The sequence below is a fragment of the Sorex araneus genome, chromosome 2 (genome assembly GCF_027595985.1).
Source record: "Sorex araneus isolate mSorAra2 chromosome 2, mSorAra2.pri, whole genome shotgun sequence".
Taxonomy (NCBI): Eukaryota; Metazoa; Chordata; class Mammalia; order Eulipotyphla; family Soricidae; genus Sorex; species Sorex araneus.
In genome coordinates, this window is record NC_073303.1 from 30,820,306 (window position 1) to 30,834,288 (window position 13,983).

General features: G+C 45.6%; 1 protein-coding gene across 1 annotated transcript; it reads right to left on the bottom strand.

Moving 5' to 3' along the window:
• Positions 1-4,219: 4,219 nt before the first annotated feature.
• Positions 4,220-13,151, bottom strand: LOC129401620 (butyrophilin subfamily 1 member A1-like). The gene is made up of 10 exons (XM_055124345.1): positions 13,070-13,151; positions 12,558-12,905; positions 10,544-10,825; positions 10,244-10,444; positions 9,974-9,994; positions 9,861-9,887; positions 9,016-9,042; positions 5,323-5,349; positions 4,410-4,969; positions 4,220-4,294 (listed from the first exon to the last, which is right to left on the bottom strand). The coding sequence occupies exons 1-10, from the start codon at positions 13,149-13,151 to the stop codon at positions 4,220-4,222; spliced, it is 1,650 nt and encodes a 549-aa protein (XP_054980320.1).
• Positions 13,152-13,983: the final 832 nt, after the last annotated feature.

Consider the following 13,983-nt stretch of genomic DNA (forward strand, 5'->3'; position numbering starts at 1 on the left):
CTATTCCATCTGCCTTCTCCCCTCCGTTCATAGAGCAGTCTTCCAGCTATGGGACAATCCCCCTGGTCCTTGTATCTACCATCCTTGGGTGTCAGCCTCATGTGATGCTACCCTACACTCCACAAATGAGTGCAGTACCTCTATGTCTGTCTCTCTCTTTCTAACTCATGATACTTAGCATGATACTCTCCATGTTTATCCATTTATAACCAAATTTCATGACTTCATGTCTCCTAAGAGCTGCATTGTATTCCATTGTGTAGATGTACCAAAGTTTCTTTAACCAGTCATCTGTTTTAGGGCACTCGGGTTGTTCCCAGATTTTGGCTATTGTGAACAGTGCTGAAATGAATATATAGGTACAGATGTCATTTCTACTGTGCTCTTTTGCATCCTCTGGATATATTCCCAGAAGTGGTATTACGGGGTCATATGGAAGCTCAATTTCTAGTTTTTGAAGGACTGTCCATATTGTTTTCCACAAAGGCTGGACCAGTCGGCATTCCCACCAACAGTGAAGGAGCGTCCCTTTTCCCCCACATCCATGCCAGCACTGATTGCTTTTGTTCTTTTGAATGTGTGCCAGTCTCTGTGGTGTGAGATGATATCTCATTGTTGTTTTGATTTGCATCTCCCTGATGACTCGTAATGTGGAGCATTTTTTCATGTGCCTTTTGGCCATTTCTATTTCTTTTTTTAGGAAACTTCTGTTCATTTCTTCTCCCCATTTTTTGATGGGGTTGGAGGTTTTTTTCTTATACAATTCTACAAGTGGCTTGTATATCCTGGATATTAATCCCTTATCAGATGGGTATTGGGTAAATATTCTTGCCCATTCTGTGGGCTCTTTCTTTCAGTATTTTGGTCACTGTTTCTTTTGAAGTGCAGAAGCTTCTTAATTTGACGTAGTCCCATTTGTTTATATTTCCTTCCATTTGCATGGTCAGTGCTGTTTTGTCCTTAAAAAGCTTATGTATATATGTATATAAAAGCATCAGGCTCAATCTTCAAAAACATGTTAGTGATCTCTTATAGAAGGGCTTAAGCCCATGGGTAAAATACAACAATTTCCACACTCTTTCCTCTAAAGATACTTTTTTGTAGCATTCCCAGCGGTTTCTCATAATAAACAATACAAATATATTATTTCAGTTCTGCTTTCTGCTTTGGGGCAGAGATTTGGGTTCAAGGATGCAAATATCTGAAATTTGGTGGTGGGAAGGTGTAATGGTGGTGGGATTGGTGTTTGAATATTAAATGTAATGAAATATTGTGAACTACTTTATAAAACAATAGAATTTCAAAAGAGAAAAAGAAAAAGGATTATTAACTAGTAAGAGGTAGTTTTCTACTAAAGAAAGCAAAGAAAACTCAAAGGAGCGTAGAAATAGCAGGTATGGGGAGCAGATACTCCCTCTAGAGCTGAGGCAGTCTCCCAATGGAGGGAGAACTTTAGGAGACGACCCTTAAATTGAAGAATATGGAACTTTGGCCTGGGGAATGTAATGAAGTTCACTATAATGCCACAAACCAAGGGCATTGAGCAGAAGCCCACCAAGGTTAGCTGCCAAAATTTTAACTGGATAACAACCAATGTCAGTGTCAGACATGGCCATTAAAAGAGGGGAGAGAACAGACCTTCTGATCACACTGGCATCACATCTTAGGTTCAAAAGAAAAGTACACAAACTAGAAGACAAGCTGTTTCCTCATCTTGAGAAGGGCAGACAGATATTACCTAGTAGCCTCGAAGGTGCAAAAATTAATGCCTAGACTTGATAAGATCTTCCTGGTGCCAATGACAGACCCTGAGGAGGCTGGACCCACAGAGACACAAACTTCACCAGAGACAGAGACTGCAATTAAAGACCTGAGGGAGTTTATGACACCTGAATGACCCCCACCTCTGCCAGAGAAATTTCAGCCAAGGCAACCCCGTTGGCAATCACCCTAGCAATGAATGTTTATCTAGCTAGAAATCCCCACATAGGGACAGGTTGGAGAAACCTTGTAAAAGACAAGTTGAACAAAGGAAGGGTGTGCATATGTTGCCTGAGCCCATGTGCTGCTTGTGACCACATGGCCAAGCATATGAGGTGCCCAAGCACATGTGTTGCCAGCATCTCTCCTCTGGAGATACATAGTAAGGTTCTCTCCATCTTTGGAAAAGCCCAACTTCGCCCTTGAGTGTGGTACTCTCTATCTCACCTTCTCTCCCTCCTTCACCTTCCTAAAAACCTCCAAATAAAATTTGTTTTTACTTCACTTCTCATCTACTACTGAAATTCCTTTCTGCGAGGAAGACAAATAACCCTGGCTAAGCCCTAGACCTGACTCTCCTTTTCTGCAAGGAGCAAATACTCCCTCCATCCTGAGGCCTAGTCTTCCCAGCAGTTCCCCAGATGGTAGATGTGGACCAGGAGATAATGACCTTCTCTCTCCTCTCCAACTCACATAAGTCACACATGGGAGCCCACACTTTCCCAAGAATGAGAAGACACATAGTCCCAGTCAGTGTAACCAAAACAACTGCTATCTACTCCTCAAAATCAATCAAAATCTTTTTATGTACTCTATTATCTAAAAATAATATTATAAAGTCAGAGAAATAGTAGAGGATTAAGGTCACTTCCTGGCAAAAGACCCCCAATTGAGCACTGTTTGAAGTGACCCCTGAGCACAGAGCCAGGAGTAAACCTTGAGTGGTACTACAAAAGGCCTAAACTTCTCCCCCAAACACCAAGAAAAATGATGGCTGGAGGAACCAGTTGGGATGGGAGATGCAAGCCGAAAGTAGATAATGGACCAAACATGATGACCTCTCAGTGTCTGTGTTGCAAGCCATAATGCCCAAAAGTAGAGAGTATGGGAAATATTGTCTGTTATGGAGGCAGGGGGAGAGTGGAAAAGTGGGGATATATCCGGGATATCGGTAGTGGGTAATGTGCACTCGTGGAGGGATGAGTGTTTGATCATTGTGTGATTGTAACCCAAACATGAAAGCTTGTATCTCATGGTGATTCAATAAACTTTTAAAAAATAAACAAATAAATAAAATAAACCTCTCCCCCCAAAAAACAATATTGCAAATATTATTATGAAATTCATAAATGGTAGTATTAAATTATAAACATTATCAACAACAGAAAGGAAAAATTCAGTAAACATATACAGATAAGGCCACACATAAAAAGAAAAAAAATACAGTTATCACATTTGTTTTTTCCTACAATGTCCAAATCCCAGGTCAGGGTCAATGTACAGTAGGTTAATGTTCCACACATGACAGGGAGAACATATATTCAGTAAACATTTCTGAAGATATGAGTCTTCAAAAGCCTGCTTCCCTTTGTCCCCTGTTAACTTTTACTTGGCATTACAAAGCTTTCCGCAATTTACTCTGCACCTCAAAATTCTCTTAGTGTGGGGCTGAAGTGATAGTACAGCGGCTAAGATACTTGCCTTGCACATAGCCAGCCAGGTTTAATCCAAGGCAGCCCATATAGTCCCCTGAACCACATCAGATGTGATTTCTGAACACAAGACCCAAGAGCAAGCCCTGAGAACAGCCAGCTGTAACCCAAAGAAACAAGAAAACAAAATTCTCCTAGTCACATCTTCATTGGTAGCAGCTCTCATGACATCTAATGTTGACATTATTTTTGTTAATGGGGAACCAGTTCCTGTGCCTGAACTCCATAAATCAACAAAGCATGAGCTTCTTATGTTAACAAAAATTTACTACCATTGGAAAAATGATGTCTCCCTTTGCCAGAATAGAAAATAGATGAAAATATGAGGTTCTTCTCCTATAAAAGACCCATTTATAATTTAATTCCAAGAAAAAAGTGAATGACCAACTTTTCTAGGCAGACCCCAGATCCCAAATACACATCTGTGGAGCCACACTTGGTCTCAGTTTCTCTGAACAACTTCAAGCTAGATAGAGTCAACTTCCTTTTAACTTGAAGGGTAATTCTGTACTCATACATTTGTCCAAAAGTATAAAATTCCCATACCTATTTTCATTAACAAAAATAAGTATATCAGAATAGTACACTAGGTAGGGCATTTGCCTTGCATATGGCCAACCAGGGTTCAATTTTGGCATCCCAATAGTCCCAGAAGTAATTCCTGGGTGCAGAGCCAGGAGTAAGCACTGAGCATTGCTGGGTGTGACCCAAAAAGGGGAAAAATCTCCCCTAGTAAAGTTAAGTCTTCATCTAGAGCAGCAGAGCAAGACCACAGTCACACAGGACTCACTCAGAGGCCTCTGGAACAGGGTCTGCAGTTCCTGGAAGAGTCACCAAGAAGGAAGGAGCTGATGGGGACATGACCTCAGGGTTTCTGTGGAGTAATGGAGATGTGAGCCCTGGGGGAGCACCATCAACACCAGAGTCTGAGCTCACAGGCTCCTCCTGAGGAAAAGGAAAACTGTTCATGGGCACAGGGAGCTCAGGCCCAGGCACCACGGAGCAGATGGACAGGGACACGTCTCCTGAATGAATCCTAAAGTACGGAAAGAGGGTGCCAGAGAAGGAAACCTGAGAGAAGGAGTAAATGTGGGAGCCATCAGTCATGTTATAGAAGGAGACATCCCCTTCCTCAGGGTCCAGGAAAACCCCCAGCCTCTCGGGAACCTGAGGAAGGGACAGGACAGTGCGAGAATTAGTAAGAGCACAAAATCCATCTTCAAAATTCCCCACAACCCAGAACCCCTTTTGTGGAGACTCTTGGTACCAGCCTGTCCTTTTCACGTCTTCTCTACAGACCCCCAGAGCCCAAGTGCTTCTGTCTCCATTCCTGATTTCCACCTCCCAGCAACAGCGCCCCGATGTGATGCCCTCAAGGCCTAAGATGCTACATCTCTCTTCTGATGCTGGAGAAGTGTCATTCAAGGTCAGACTTGTATTCTTGTGAGAGACAACAATGTTTGGATTGGCAGATCCTGGATCCAGAGTGACAGGCCCTGCAGAGAGAAGCACCAATCATGCAAGGCCTTCAACATAATAGGAGCACACAAAACCTCACCCCTTACACTTAGCTCCAAGTAATGAAGAAATTAGCCGCCTGAGATGATGGGTTGTGACACGTCTTCTAAGCAAGAAAAGAAACCCCAAGACTGATTCCCAAGGCCCTTGAGAATCAATGTGAACCCCATGAAGAAAACTTTTTTAGCCTTCTCCTACCACCCACCTACCACCCACCACCCACCGCTACTGATAGTGGAAACATCTGTGTCACCACAGAGTGATGAAGGGGAGACCAGAGTTGTGTGAACAACAAGAATGGACCTTCCAGAAAGAACAGGAAGTTACTCACAGGTCTGGAATATGTCCTTGCGCCAATCTGTAAGAAACACACACACATACATTCATGTCAGATATTTATATACACTGTACTCACCAGGTACATTTCTGAAACATCATAATGAAGTAACAATAGGCACATTTTGAAAACATTCAACTGATCCTTTCATATACACCTTTGACACATACATGCGCATACATATACACACACAGACACATACCCGCACACAAAGCCGTCATGTACCAATAGCACAGAGAGTAGGCCATTTGCCTTGCACGTGACCGACCCAGGTTTGATTCCCAGCATCCCATATGGTCCCCCAAGCACTGCCAGGAGTGATTTCTGAGTGCAGAACCAGGAGTAACCCCTGAACATTGCCAGGTGTGACCCAAAAAGAAAAAAATGGATAAACCCAAAAGCTCAAAACCCAGAGATTGTAAGGTTTTATAAATATCTCCAGTATGAGAAACAGAAATTTTATCACCCAGATCTGATTATCTATTTGTGCTGATGAAGCACAAATGTTTATCCTGAGAAGTAAATTTTCTTGGAAAAAATTAAGAGATCAGCATTTTCTGAGCCTCATTTTACTTATGAAGAACTTAGAAGGATTGTTCTGGATCGCTGTTTTCTCTAAACAATAGAAGAAAATTACACTTGACTGAGCTTCACTTAAATGATGATTGTAATCGATAAGTGAAGGAAGCTCAGGATACAGCGAAAGGTTTATCTTAACCAATTAGGAGTCAACTGAGAGGTCTCAAGGGAAGAAGAAAAGTTCAAAGCCAGGAGACACACATATTCAGTGAAAGGAAAGACATTTGATTTATCTACCTCTTTAGTGAGGTGGTGGGGAAGGAGAAAGCTCCCAGAGAGATAAGAGAGAACAAAAATCAAACAAAACTGAATCTTGTCCCTTTATTTCCCCAAGTGTTGCCCAGAAAGCTTCCAGGAGAATCTGTGTCAATGTAGAACCCCAAAGAATCCCATGTCTTAATCCCAAGGTATGTGAAAAATGTTAATTCTGTGAAAAATATAAATTTTACAGCTGTTACTAAAATTATGGGACCAAAGAGATGATAGGCACATGTTTACTAGAGGTAAATACTGGCTCACTCTCACTCTCTAACACCAAGTGGTCCCCAAGCATAACCCTCTAGGACCAACTCCCCCCACCCCTCAGCAGAGCCCAGGTGGCCTGGGTAATCCCAGAAATGCAGAGCTCAAGAAACTCAGCATCCTTGGACTCTCTCATTGACCTGCTGCTCCTATTGGTTGAGAATCGCTGGGAGAGGGGGCAGGTGAGAGCCCTCCCCACTCCAGGGGACCCAGCCATGGCAGCTGAAAACCTCCAGAACCCAACCACCACCATGCTCAAGGCCTCTCCCCACATGCTCGGGCCGAACCTCACATATGAGTGAACGTATTCCTGGATCGTATACGTATACAACACATCATAAGACACTCCCTACCCATTTTCCATAAGTACCACACCACATTTGATGGGGTTCAAATAGTAGGCAAAAATTATAGAGGTAAATATATATATGTGAATATGTACATATTTTCAGATATATATACAAAACCTCACATCACTCAACCTTTAACAACATATTAGTGATATCCTAAAGAATGTCTTAATGGCCCCTGCCAAAATAGAACAATTTTCACAGTTTCCTCTATGAACACTTTTTTGTAGCATTTTCAGCAGTTTTTCATAACAGACAATACAAAATGTTATTTTAGTTGTGCTTTGGGACAAGGATTGGGGCTTGGGATGGAAACAACCGAAATTTGATAATGGGAAAGTATAATGGTGGTGGGATTGGTGTTTGAATATTAAATGTAATCAAATATTGTGAACTACCCTATAAAATAAAAATATATGTTTTAAAAATGAGAATTGCTGGGAGGAGACCCCAGGCTTCTGTGCACTGTTTGGGAGACCCAGAAAACAGGAGGGGAAATATAACAAGATTGTAAACATCGAGATGGAGACATCATCCTGAGTAATACAGAATTAATCACAAGAATCATTGAAAGCAAAATCATATCAAGAAATTGGTCAGACAACTAAATGTGACCCCAGAAACAGAGTCAGAGACTTCTGTGCTGCTGGTGTGCAGACGATGAAAATGGGCCACAAACGAAGATGTCCTCTAGAAGAAGAAAAAGACAATTGTTTCCAGAACAAAAAAGAATCAGGGACAGTGATGGAAGAATATTGGCACTTTGGTGGTGGATATGGTCAGTGAGTACGCCTTCTAACGCATAAATATTGATCCTACTGTAAGGCATGATTTTGAAAATATTTTAAAATAAAGAGCCAAAGTGATAGTACAGGAGGTAAGACACTTGCCTTACCTTAAGGCAAGTGTAAGGTAAGACCACTTAAGATTGCATGTGGTCAATATTAGTTCAATCACCAGCACCCATATGATCACTCAAGTTCTGCTAGGAATGACCTGGGAGCAGAAAGTCAGGAGTAAGCCCTAAAGACTGCTGGATGTACTCAAAAAAAAGAAAAAGGGGGAGGAAATGACAATAGCCTCCAGAAACAGGACACAGCCCTAGTCACACTTTATGAAATATGACTACCAGAGCAAGAGAATAGGAAAAATGTTTTGCTGTAAGCCACATAAGTGAATTCATAGTGGCAGCAGAGAAAAAACTAACATACCCAAAAATGTTACCTCCAACATGAGAAAAAAGCTATATACCAGAGATATCTCTGATTAGAGACAAGAGATTGATACCAAGGATTTCACAAGGAGATATGGTAAGGAGAACACAATAGTCCCCAAACAGCTATATGGGACCTACCTCTACTCCCCAAAAACCAACCCAGAGATCTTAACAATCATATCAAATAATTCTCCCAAGTGAGGAGCTAAAATGACTAAAGATGAAGAGATGTCTCTGGCCCACACTGACCCAGTGACACATAATCTTCTCTGGACTTCATAATCCCCTTGGAAAGAATACGTGATCACTGACCATTGCAAAGCTTATTAGATGTTTCAGAATCCTGAAATGTCCTCTGTGGAGGAGTTCTGTCTCCCAAGAACAATAATAGAAGAAATAACATTTTTGGCACAACTGGAGTGTAAATTTGTGAAGAACTCCACTGTTCATTCAAAGAAATCATCATTTCTATCTCTGTTGCTTAGATAGATGCAAAAACAGTTGAGTTTATCCATATCAGTCTTTTTATTTTTCTTTTTGGGTCACACCTGGCGATGAACAGGGGTTACTCCTGGCTCTGCACTCAGGAATTACCCCTGGCCGTGCTCAGGGGACCATATGGGATGCTGGGATTTGAACCCCGGTCGGCCGCGTGCAAGGCAAACGCCCTACCCGCTGTGCTATCTCTCCAGCTCCATATCAGTCATTAATAAAGGTGAAATATACTCTTAGAAACAATAAGCCTACTATAGAGATACTACAAATTGATTACAGAAATCCATTGCATTTGTGTATAAAAACCATGGGAGAAGGAAAAACATCAAAAAACAAGGATTTTCCAAGGGGGCTGCTCACCCTAACATGACCTTCAGTAGAGGAGAGTCAGAGGAGGCAGATCTGTGCCCCAGGGACAGTCCCTGCAGCCCTCAGATGGAGGCTATAAAACTGACAGAAACTCCTTCCTGCCTTGGGTAGAGAAGGGGCAGAAGTGAGGAACCATGGGACACTTAGAGCACCTACCTGCGTACAGCTGGGCCTTCCTCCAGGCTGAAAAAGAACAAACCGGTGAGAGCTCGGCCAACCAGCCTGCCCAGCCCAGGCTATGGTCCAGCACCCCACCTCCCATCCTCTTCTGACAGTTACAGGATCTTCAATCTCAGGGTGACGGAAGGGGAGGTGCTGGGTGGGGGAGCTCCTGCCATGTGCAGACACAAGTGCTGTGAGACATAGGTCAGGCCACCAGTCAGGAAGCCTGCATGACAGGCTGGTCCCACCACTGTCCTGTTGTGACCAGCTGCTTTAGCCTCAATGCTTCTGACACCTTCATTCAGTTTTGCCACTAAGACTTTGTAGATTATACAACATGTTCAAATATTTAAGAAAATAGACATTGACTATTGCATACCTATTATGCATTAAATTTTATATTCAGTTTTTCTCTTGAAAGGATACTAGAGAAATAAAAGGGCAATGATAGAGGCAAGAGATGAGGTGAGTTCTGGGGCAGTGGTCAGGCTTTCTCAGACAACAGCACTATTCTGCAGCCTTGGAGCCACCATCCCACTACGTTCCCATGCCTGCTGAGCTGGGTCCCCGGCTATTTGACCTCACTATTTGATGGTCTCTCATCACCACTTGACCATCTTCCATCACTGTTTGACCATCACATCAGGACCTGCAGGGGACAGACTCTCTCTGGCTGTGTTTGGGGGGAAAGGCAGGAGTCACAACCCTAAACTCATAATGTCCCCGTTTAGTTATCTGGCTCCTGTTATGACCACATGTGTGTCCTCAGCACACACAAAGAAAGGAACACCTAGGCACAGGTGGGACAGTGGACACAGGGCACCTGGAGCATCACTCACCAGCCAAGTACTCAGCCTTCATCTGGTCTGAAAGGAAACAGGAACAGGTGAGCTCAGAACCACGAGGCCTCCGAAGAAGGGGATTCAGGGAGTTGAGGAAAAGCAAAACTCACCTAAGTTTGCCTGCAATTCATCTGAAAGAAAATGAAAAATAAAAGCATGAACTTCATTACCTTAGGAACAGAAAACTGTGGGCCTGCAAAATCCACCAAAACAAAAAGAATATCTATATCCTGGAGTTCCACTCCACACCCATCAGGCTCCGTGGTGACTGCACCCTCTGGGGACTCCTGAGCCACTTGCTCTGTGATCCTGGAGCCGGAGCCCTGGACTCTGACTCACAGTCCTTGGGTCACTCCGGGCCTGGGCCTGTCCTGACTTACCTGTGGCCTTCAGTGCCGCCCTCTTTGCCTGCTCATCCTCCTCCCGATCCTGGCGCAGTTTCTCTCGTTGCTGCCTCTCCTGCACCTTTCTGGAATGTTCTCTCCAGGTGTAATAGGCAGCTCCAAGAACCAGGAACGTCAGCAAGGGCACACACACCACACAGACCAGCTTCCATGGAGAGGCCTTGGGGAAGAAGGGCTCTGTGGGCCCCGGAGATCCCATGAGGACACAGCCAGGACAGCCCAGCCCAGCTCTTCTAGGAATGCCCACCCCATCCAGGAGAGGGCAGCAGAGCCCACCTGGGATGAATATGGCCATGGCCTTCTCCTGGTCCAGGATGGGGTTGAGGATGGAGCAGGTCACGTTGCCCACGGCGCTGTCTCTCACCACCAGCGCCGCCTCCACGCTGAACAGCCCCTCGGTGTCCTGGGCCTTGGTCTCTGAGAAGGCCAGAACCTTCCCCCCTCTGGAGTCTCGCCACTTCACCTGGGGCTTGGGGAACCAGCCTGCCACTCTGCACACCACGCGGACCCCATCCTCCTCGAGCCCTGTGATGTGAACTTGAGGGGCAGAGCCCACAGCTGCGGGGAAGAGCGAGAGTTCTGAAGGCCGGATCTGAGCAAGTACACAAGCCCTGGAGTCACAGTCACGCTGCATCTGAGCTGTGTGGGAGGCTACCTACTCCCCACCCCCAGGGGACAGCAGTCACCCCATCACCAGGCACAGAAAGAAGGAAGGGACATAGGACAAGGGTGGCACTGAGGCAGAGCACTTCTCCCCAGCTGGGCAGGGAGAAGGTTCAAGGACTGGAGAATGGGAGGAAGAATTTCAGCCCAGGTTCCATCCTCATGCTCCACCCTTCCCACCTCACACATCTCCCAGGACATCTTTCTCCAGCTGCCTCATGCTAAAACACTTTAAAATTACATCAAGTTAACCTTTCAGTATCTGCATTACACACCATAAAGACCGAAGAGAGAGAGAGAGAAATAAGAGGAAGAAAACCGCCTGCCATAGATGCAGGCAAGGGGAAATGGGGACACTGATGGTGGGAAATGTACACTGGTGAAGGAACAGGTGTTAGAACATTTTATGATGAAACCAAATCATGAACAACTTTGTAACTGTGTATCTCTCTGATTCCATTTATAAAAAAATTAAAACTGACATTAAAACATATACTTACTAGCACCAAAATATTACATAAAGCAATAACACTGTCCCTGAGGCCCCTCCTAGTCATTACATCCTGAGTATTATCACTACCAATATTCTTCAATGTCCATCATACTCAGAATTCTAGGGCTGGAGCCAGAGAGACAGAACGAGGGACCGGAGCTCATGATCATCCTTCATAAGGTCCTGGTTCATCCCAGCACTACATGCCTTTCCTAGTATCCCCTGACCTGAAAATCCCCTCCCCCACCACAATATCCAGGTTGGGGGCTCAGGGGGTTGAAACTCTGGGGGTCACAGAAATGGCTCAAAAGCCTGGAGAGCATGTTTTACATATGAGAGTTTTCTGATCCCCCAAGTTGGGGGTACCCCTCATATACTTTCAGGTACGGTTTACCCCCATTCAAAAACTCTACAGATGAGAGCTCTGCTCCATCAAATCCCAACTCAGTCTCCCAGGAGCTGCACACCAAGCAGCTAAACTTTATGGAATCACCAGTCCCTGCAGCTGGAAACTCTAGAGCGCCCATGGGAGGTGGGCAGGTCCCACACCCGCCCAGCCAAAGCTCTACAGCAACATCTCAGCCACTACTACAGCCATGCCAAGTGCTCAATTCCACCACTTCACACACATTCTGTGCAGAGGAGCCAATCTGAAAATAACTTCAGGTACCCACTGCCCAAACTGAGAACTCTGGTGTTGCCTTCAGAGTCAGGGTGGTAGCCTCTCCCTAACCTCCCATACTTCTGGATGCTTTGGCAGACACACCCACCTCCCACAATTGCTGCCATGTGAACTCTTTGGCCCAGACCATAGATCCTGATGTCTTTGGTCTACATGGCCACATATGTGACTGCATGACACCTCCTAAAACAACCAACAATTTAGTAAATTCTTAGACAAGAACTTAGTAACCCTGCAATCAGATATAATAATGATACATAAATTGATTTTCTATATCTAGTAATTTTTTTAAATATTGCAACTTTGTTATTTAATCCATTTTAATTAAGAACTGTATCGACAGTTGTGACATTTTTCTACACTAAAATAAATTTTTTAAACATATTCTTGGTCTCTAGGTTCCTGTCAACTCCAGCACTCAAGGATTCTAGAATGTAGATTGAGTCACCTACCTGCCACCTTCAGCTCCAAACCAGCCTCCTCATAGAAGTTTCCCTTTCTGAAGAAGCAGGTGTACTGTCCATTGTCTGCAGCCTGGACCTTGTGGATGCGCACGGCAGCCTCCCCCTGGGAAAGGAGGTCCGTCTCCAGGGAGGTCCGCCCCGTGTACTGGGCCAGCTGCTCCCCTGTCTCCTCCTGATGGTTTTGGTAGATGAACACAGCTTCTGAGAACTTAGAGCGGAACCACCTCAGCTCCATGTTCTCTGCATTCATGGCCGGGGACACACGGCAGGGCAGTGTGATGTCGCCTCCCACCACAGCTATAATAGGGTCCGAGGGGCCAATCACCACGAACTCCTCTGTGGACACAGACACAGAAATGAAAGGCTGGGGAGCTCACACCCAGGCCAGGAGACACCCCCACAGAGTAGGAGCCAGGAGAGCTGGAGCAGGTCCTGATGAGAAGACCCCAGGCTGGGGGACTGGGTCCTGGGGGAGACACAGCAGCACAGCACAGACTCACCTACGGCCCCCACGGTGGGCAGCTGCAGGAAAGCCAGTATGGCCAGCAGGCAGAGCATGGGACAGGAAGAGTAACGCTCCATTTCCTCGGGGCTGAGAAGAGACAGAGAGAGGAGGCAGCCAGGACCAACAGGCAAGGCAGGGCCCCAGAGCTCTGGGCCTCTGTGGGACACCCCCACAGGAGAGAGCATCTTCTCCTGCTCCCTGTGAGGCAGGGGGCCCACATAGCCTGATGCCAACACAGATCCCTCCTAGAGACCACCCACTGCAGAGACTCGAGGTCCAATGGGAAAAACATACACTGCCCTGCCCTCCCCTCCCCTCCCCTTCCCTCCTTTCCCCTTCCCTCCCCACTACTTCCTTCCCCTTCCCTCCCCTCTCCTCCCTTTCCCTTCTCTTCCCTCCCTCCCCCTCCCTTTCCCTTCCCTTCCCTCCCTAGCAGCTTCCCCAGTGCACCCCACTCTACCCAGGACTTCTTGTCAGCACTTGGGCCCCAGAGGGAAAGCGTGCTCCATCTATCCATTGTCACACACCATCTGTGACTCAGGACAAAAACTCGGACAAGTCCTCACCATGAGGAACAGACCAGCTCCAGCTAGTGGCTCTCACACCCCTAATGTGAGAAGCCTCAGTACAGACAACACCGTCCTCAAGACGATGCTCCTGTTGGCTTGTTCCAACCACCTGCATTTCAGCCCCCCACCCCTTGACCCTGCTGTGAGGTTACCCAGGACATGACCCTGCACTCAACTGGAGTGGCCAGGTCACACCCAGCTGACACATGATTCCTTTTCCTCCTGCCTTTAAGAGGGATTTGTGCCCCCAGAGATTAAAAAATGGATCCTGACAAGTCAGCAGAGATTAAAAAATGGATCCTGATCAGAGAAAACACCCACACACCACCTTCTGTGTGGA

Bases quoted from the DNA above. Each gene is read 5' to 3' on its own strand.
- LOC129401620 (XM_055124345.1), bottom strand. From the start codon at position 13,151: ATGGAGCGTTACTCTTCCTGTCCCATGCTCTGCCTGCTGGCCATACTG. The intron at 9,995-10,243 runs GTAAGTCAGGAC...ATTTTCTTTCAG, and splicing joins GGCGGCACTGAAGGCCACAG to ATGAATTGCAGGCAAACTTA. The intron at 9,888-9,973 runs GTGAGTTTTGCT...GTTTCCTTTCAG, and splicing joins TGAATTGCAGGCAAACTTAG to ACCAGATGAAGGCTGAGTAC.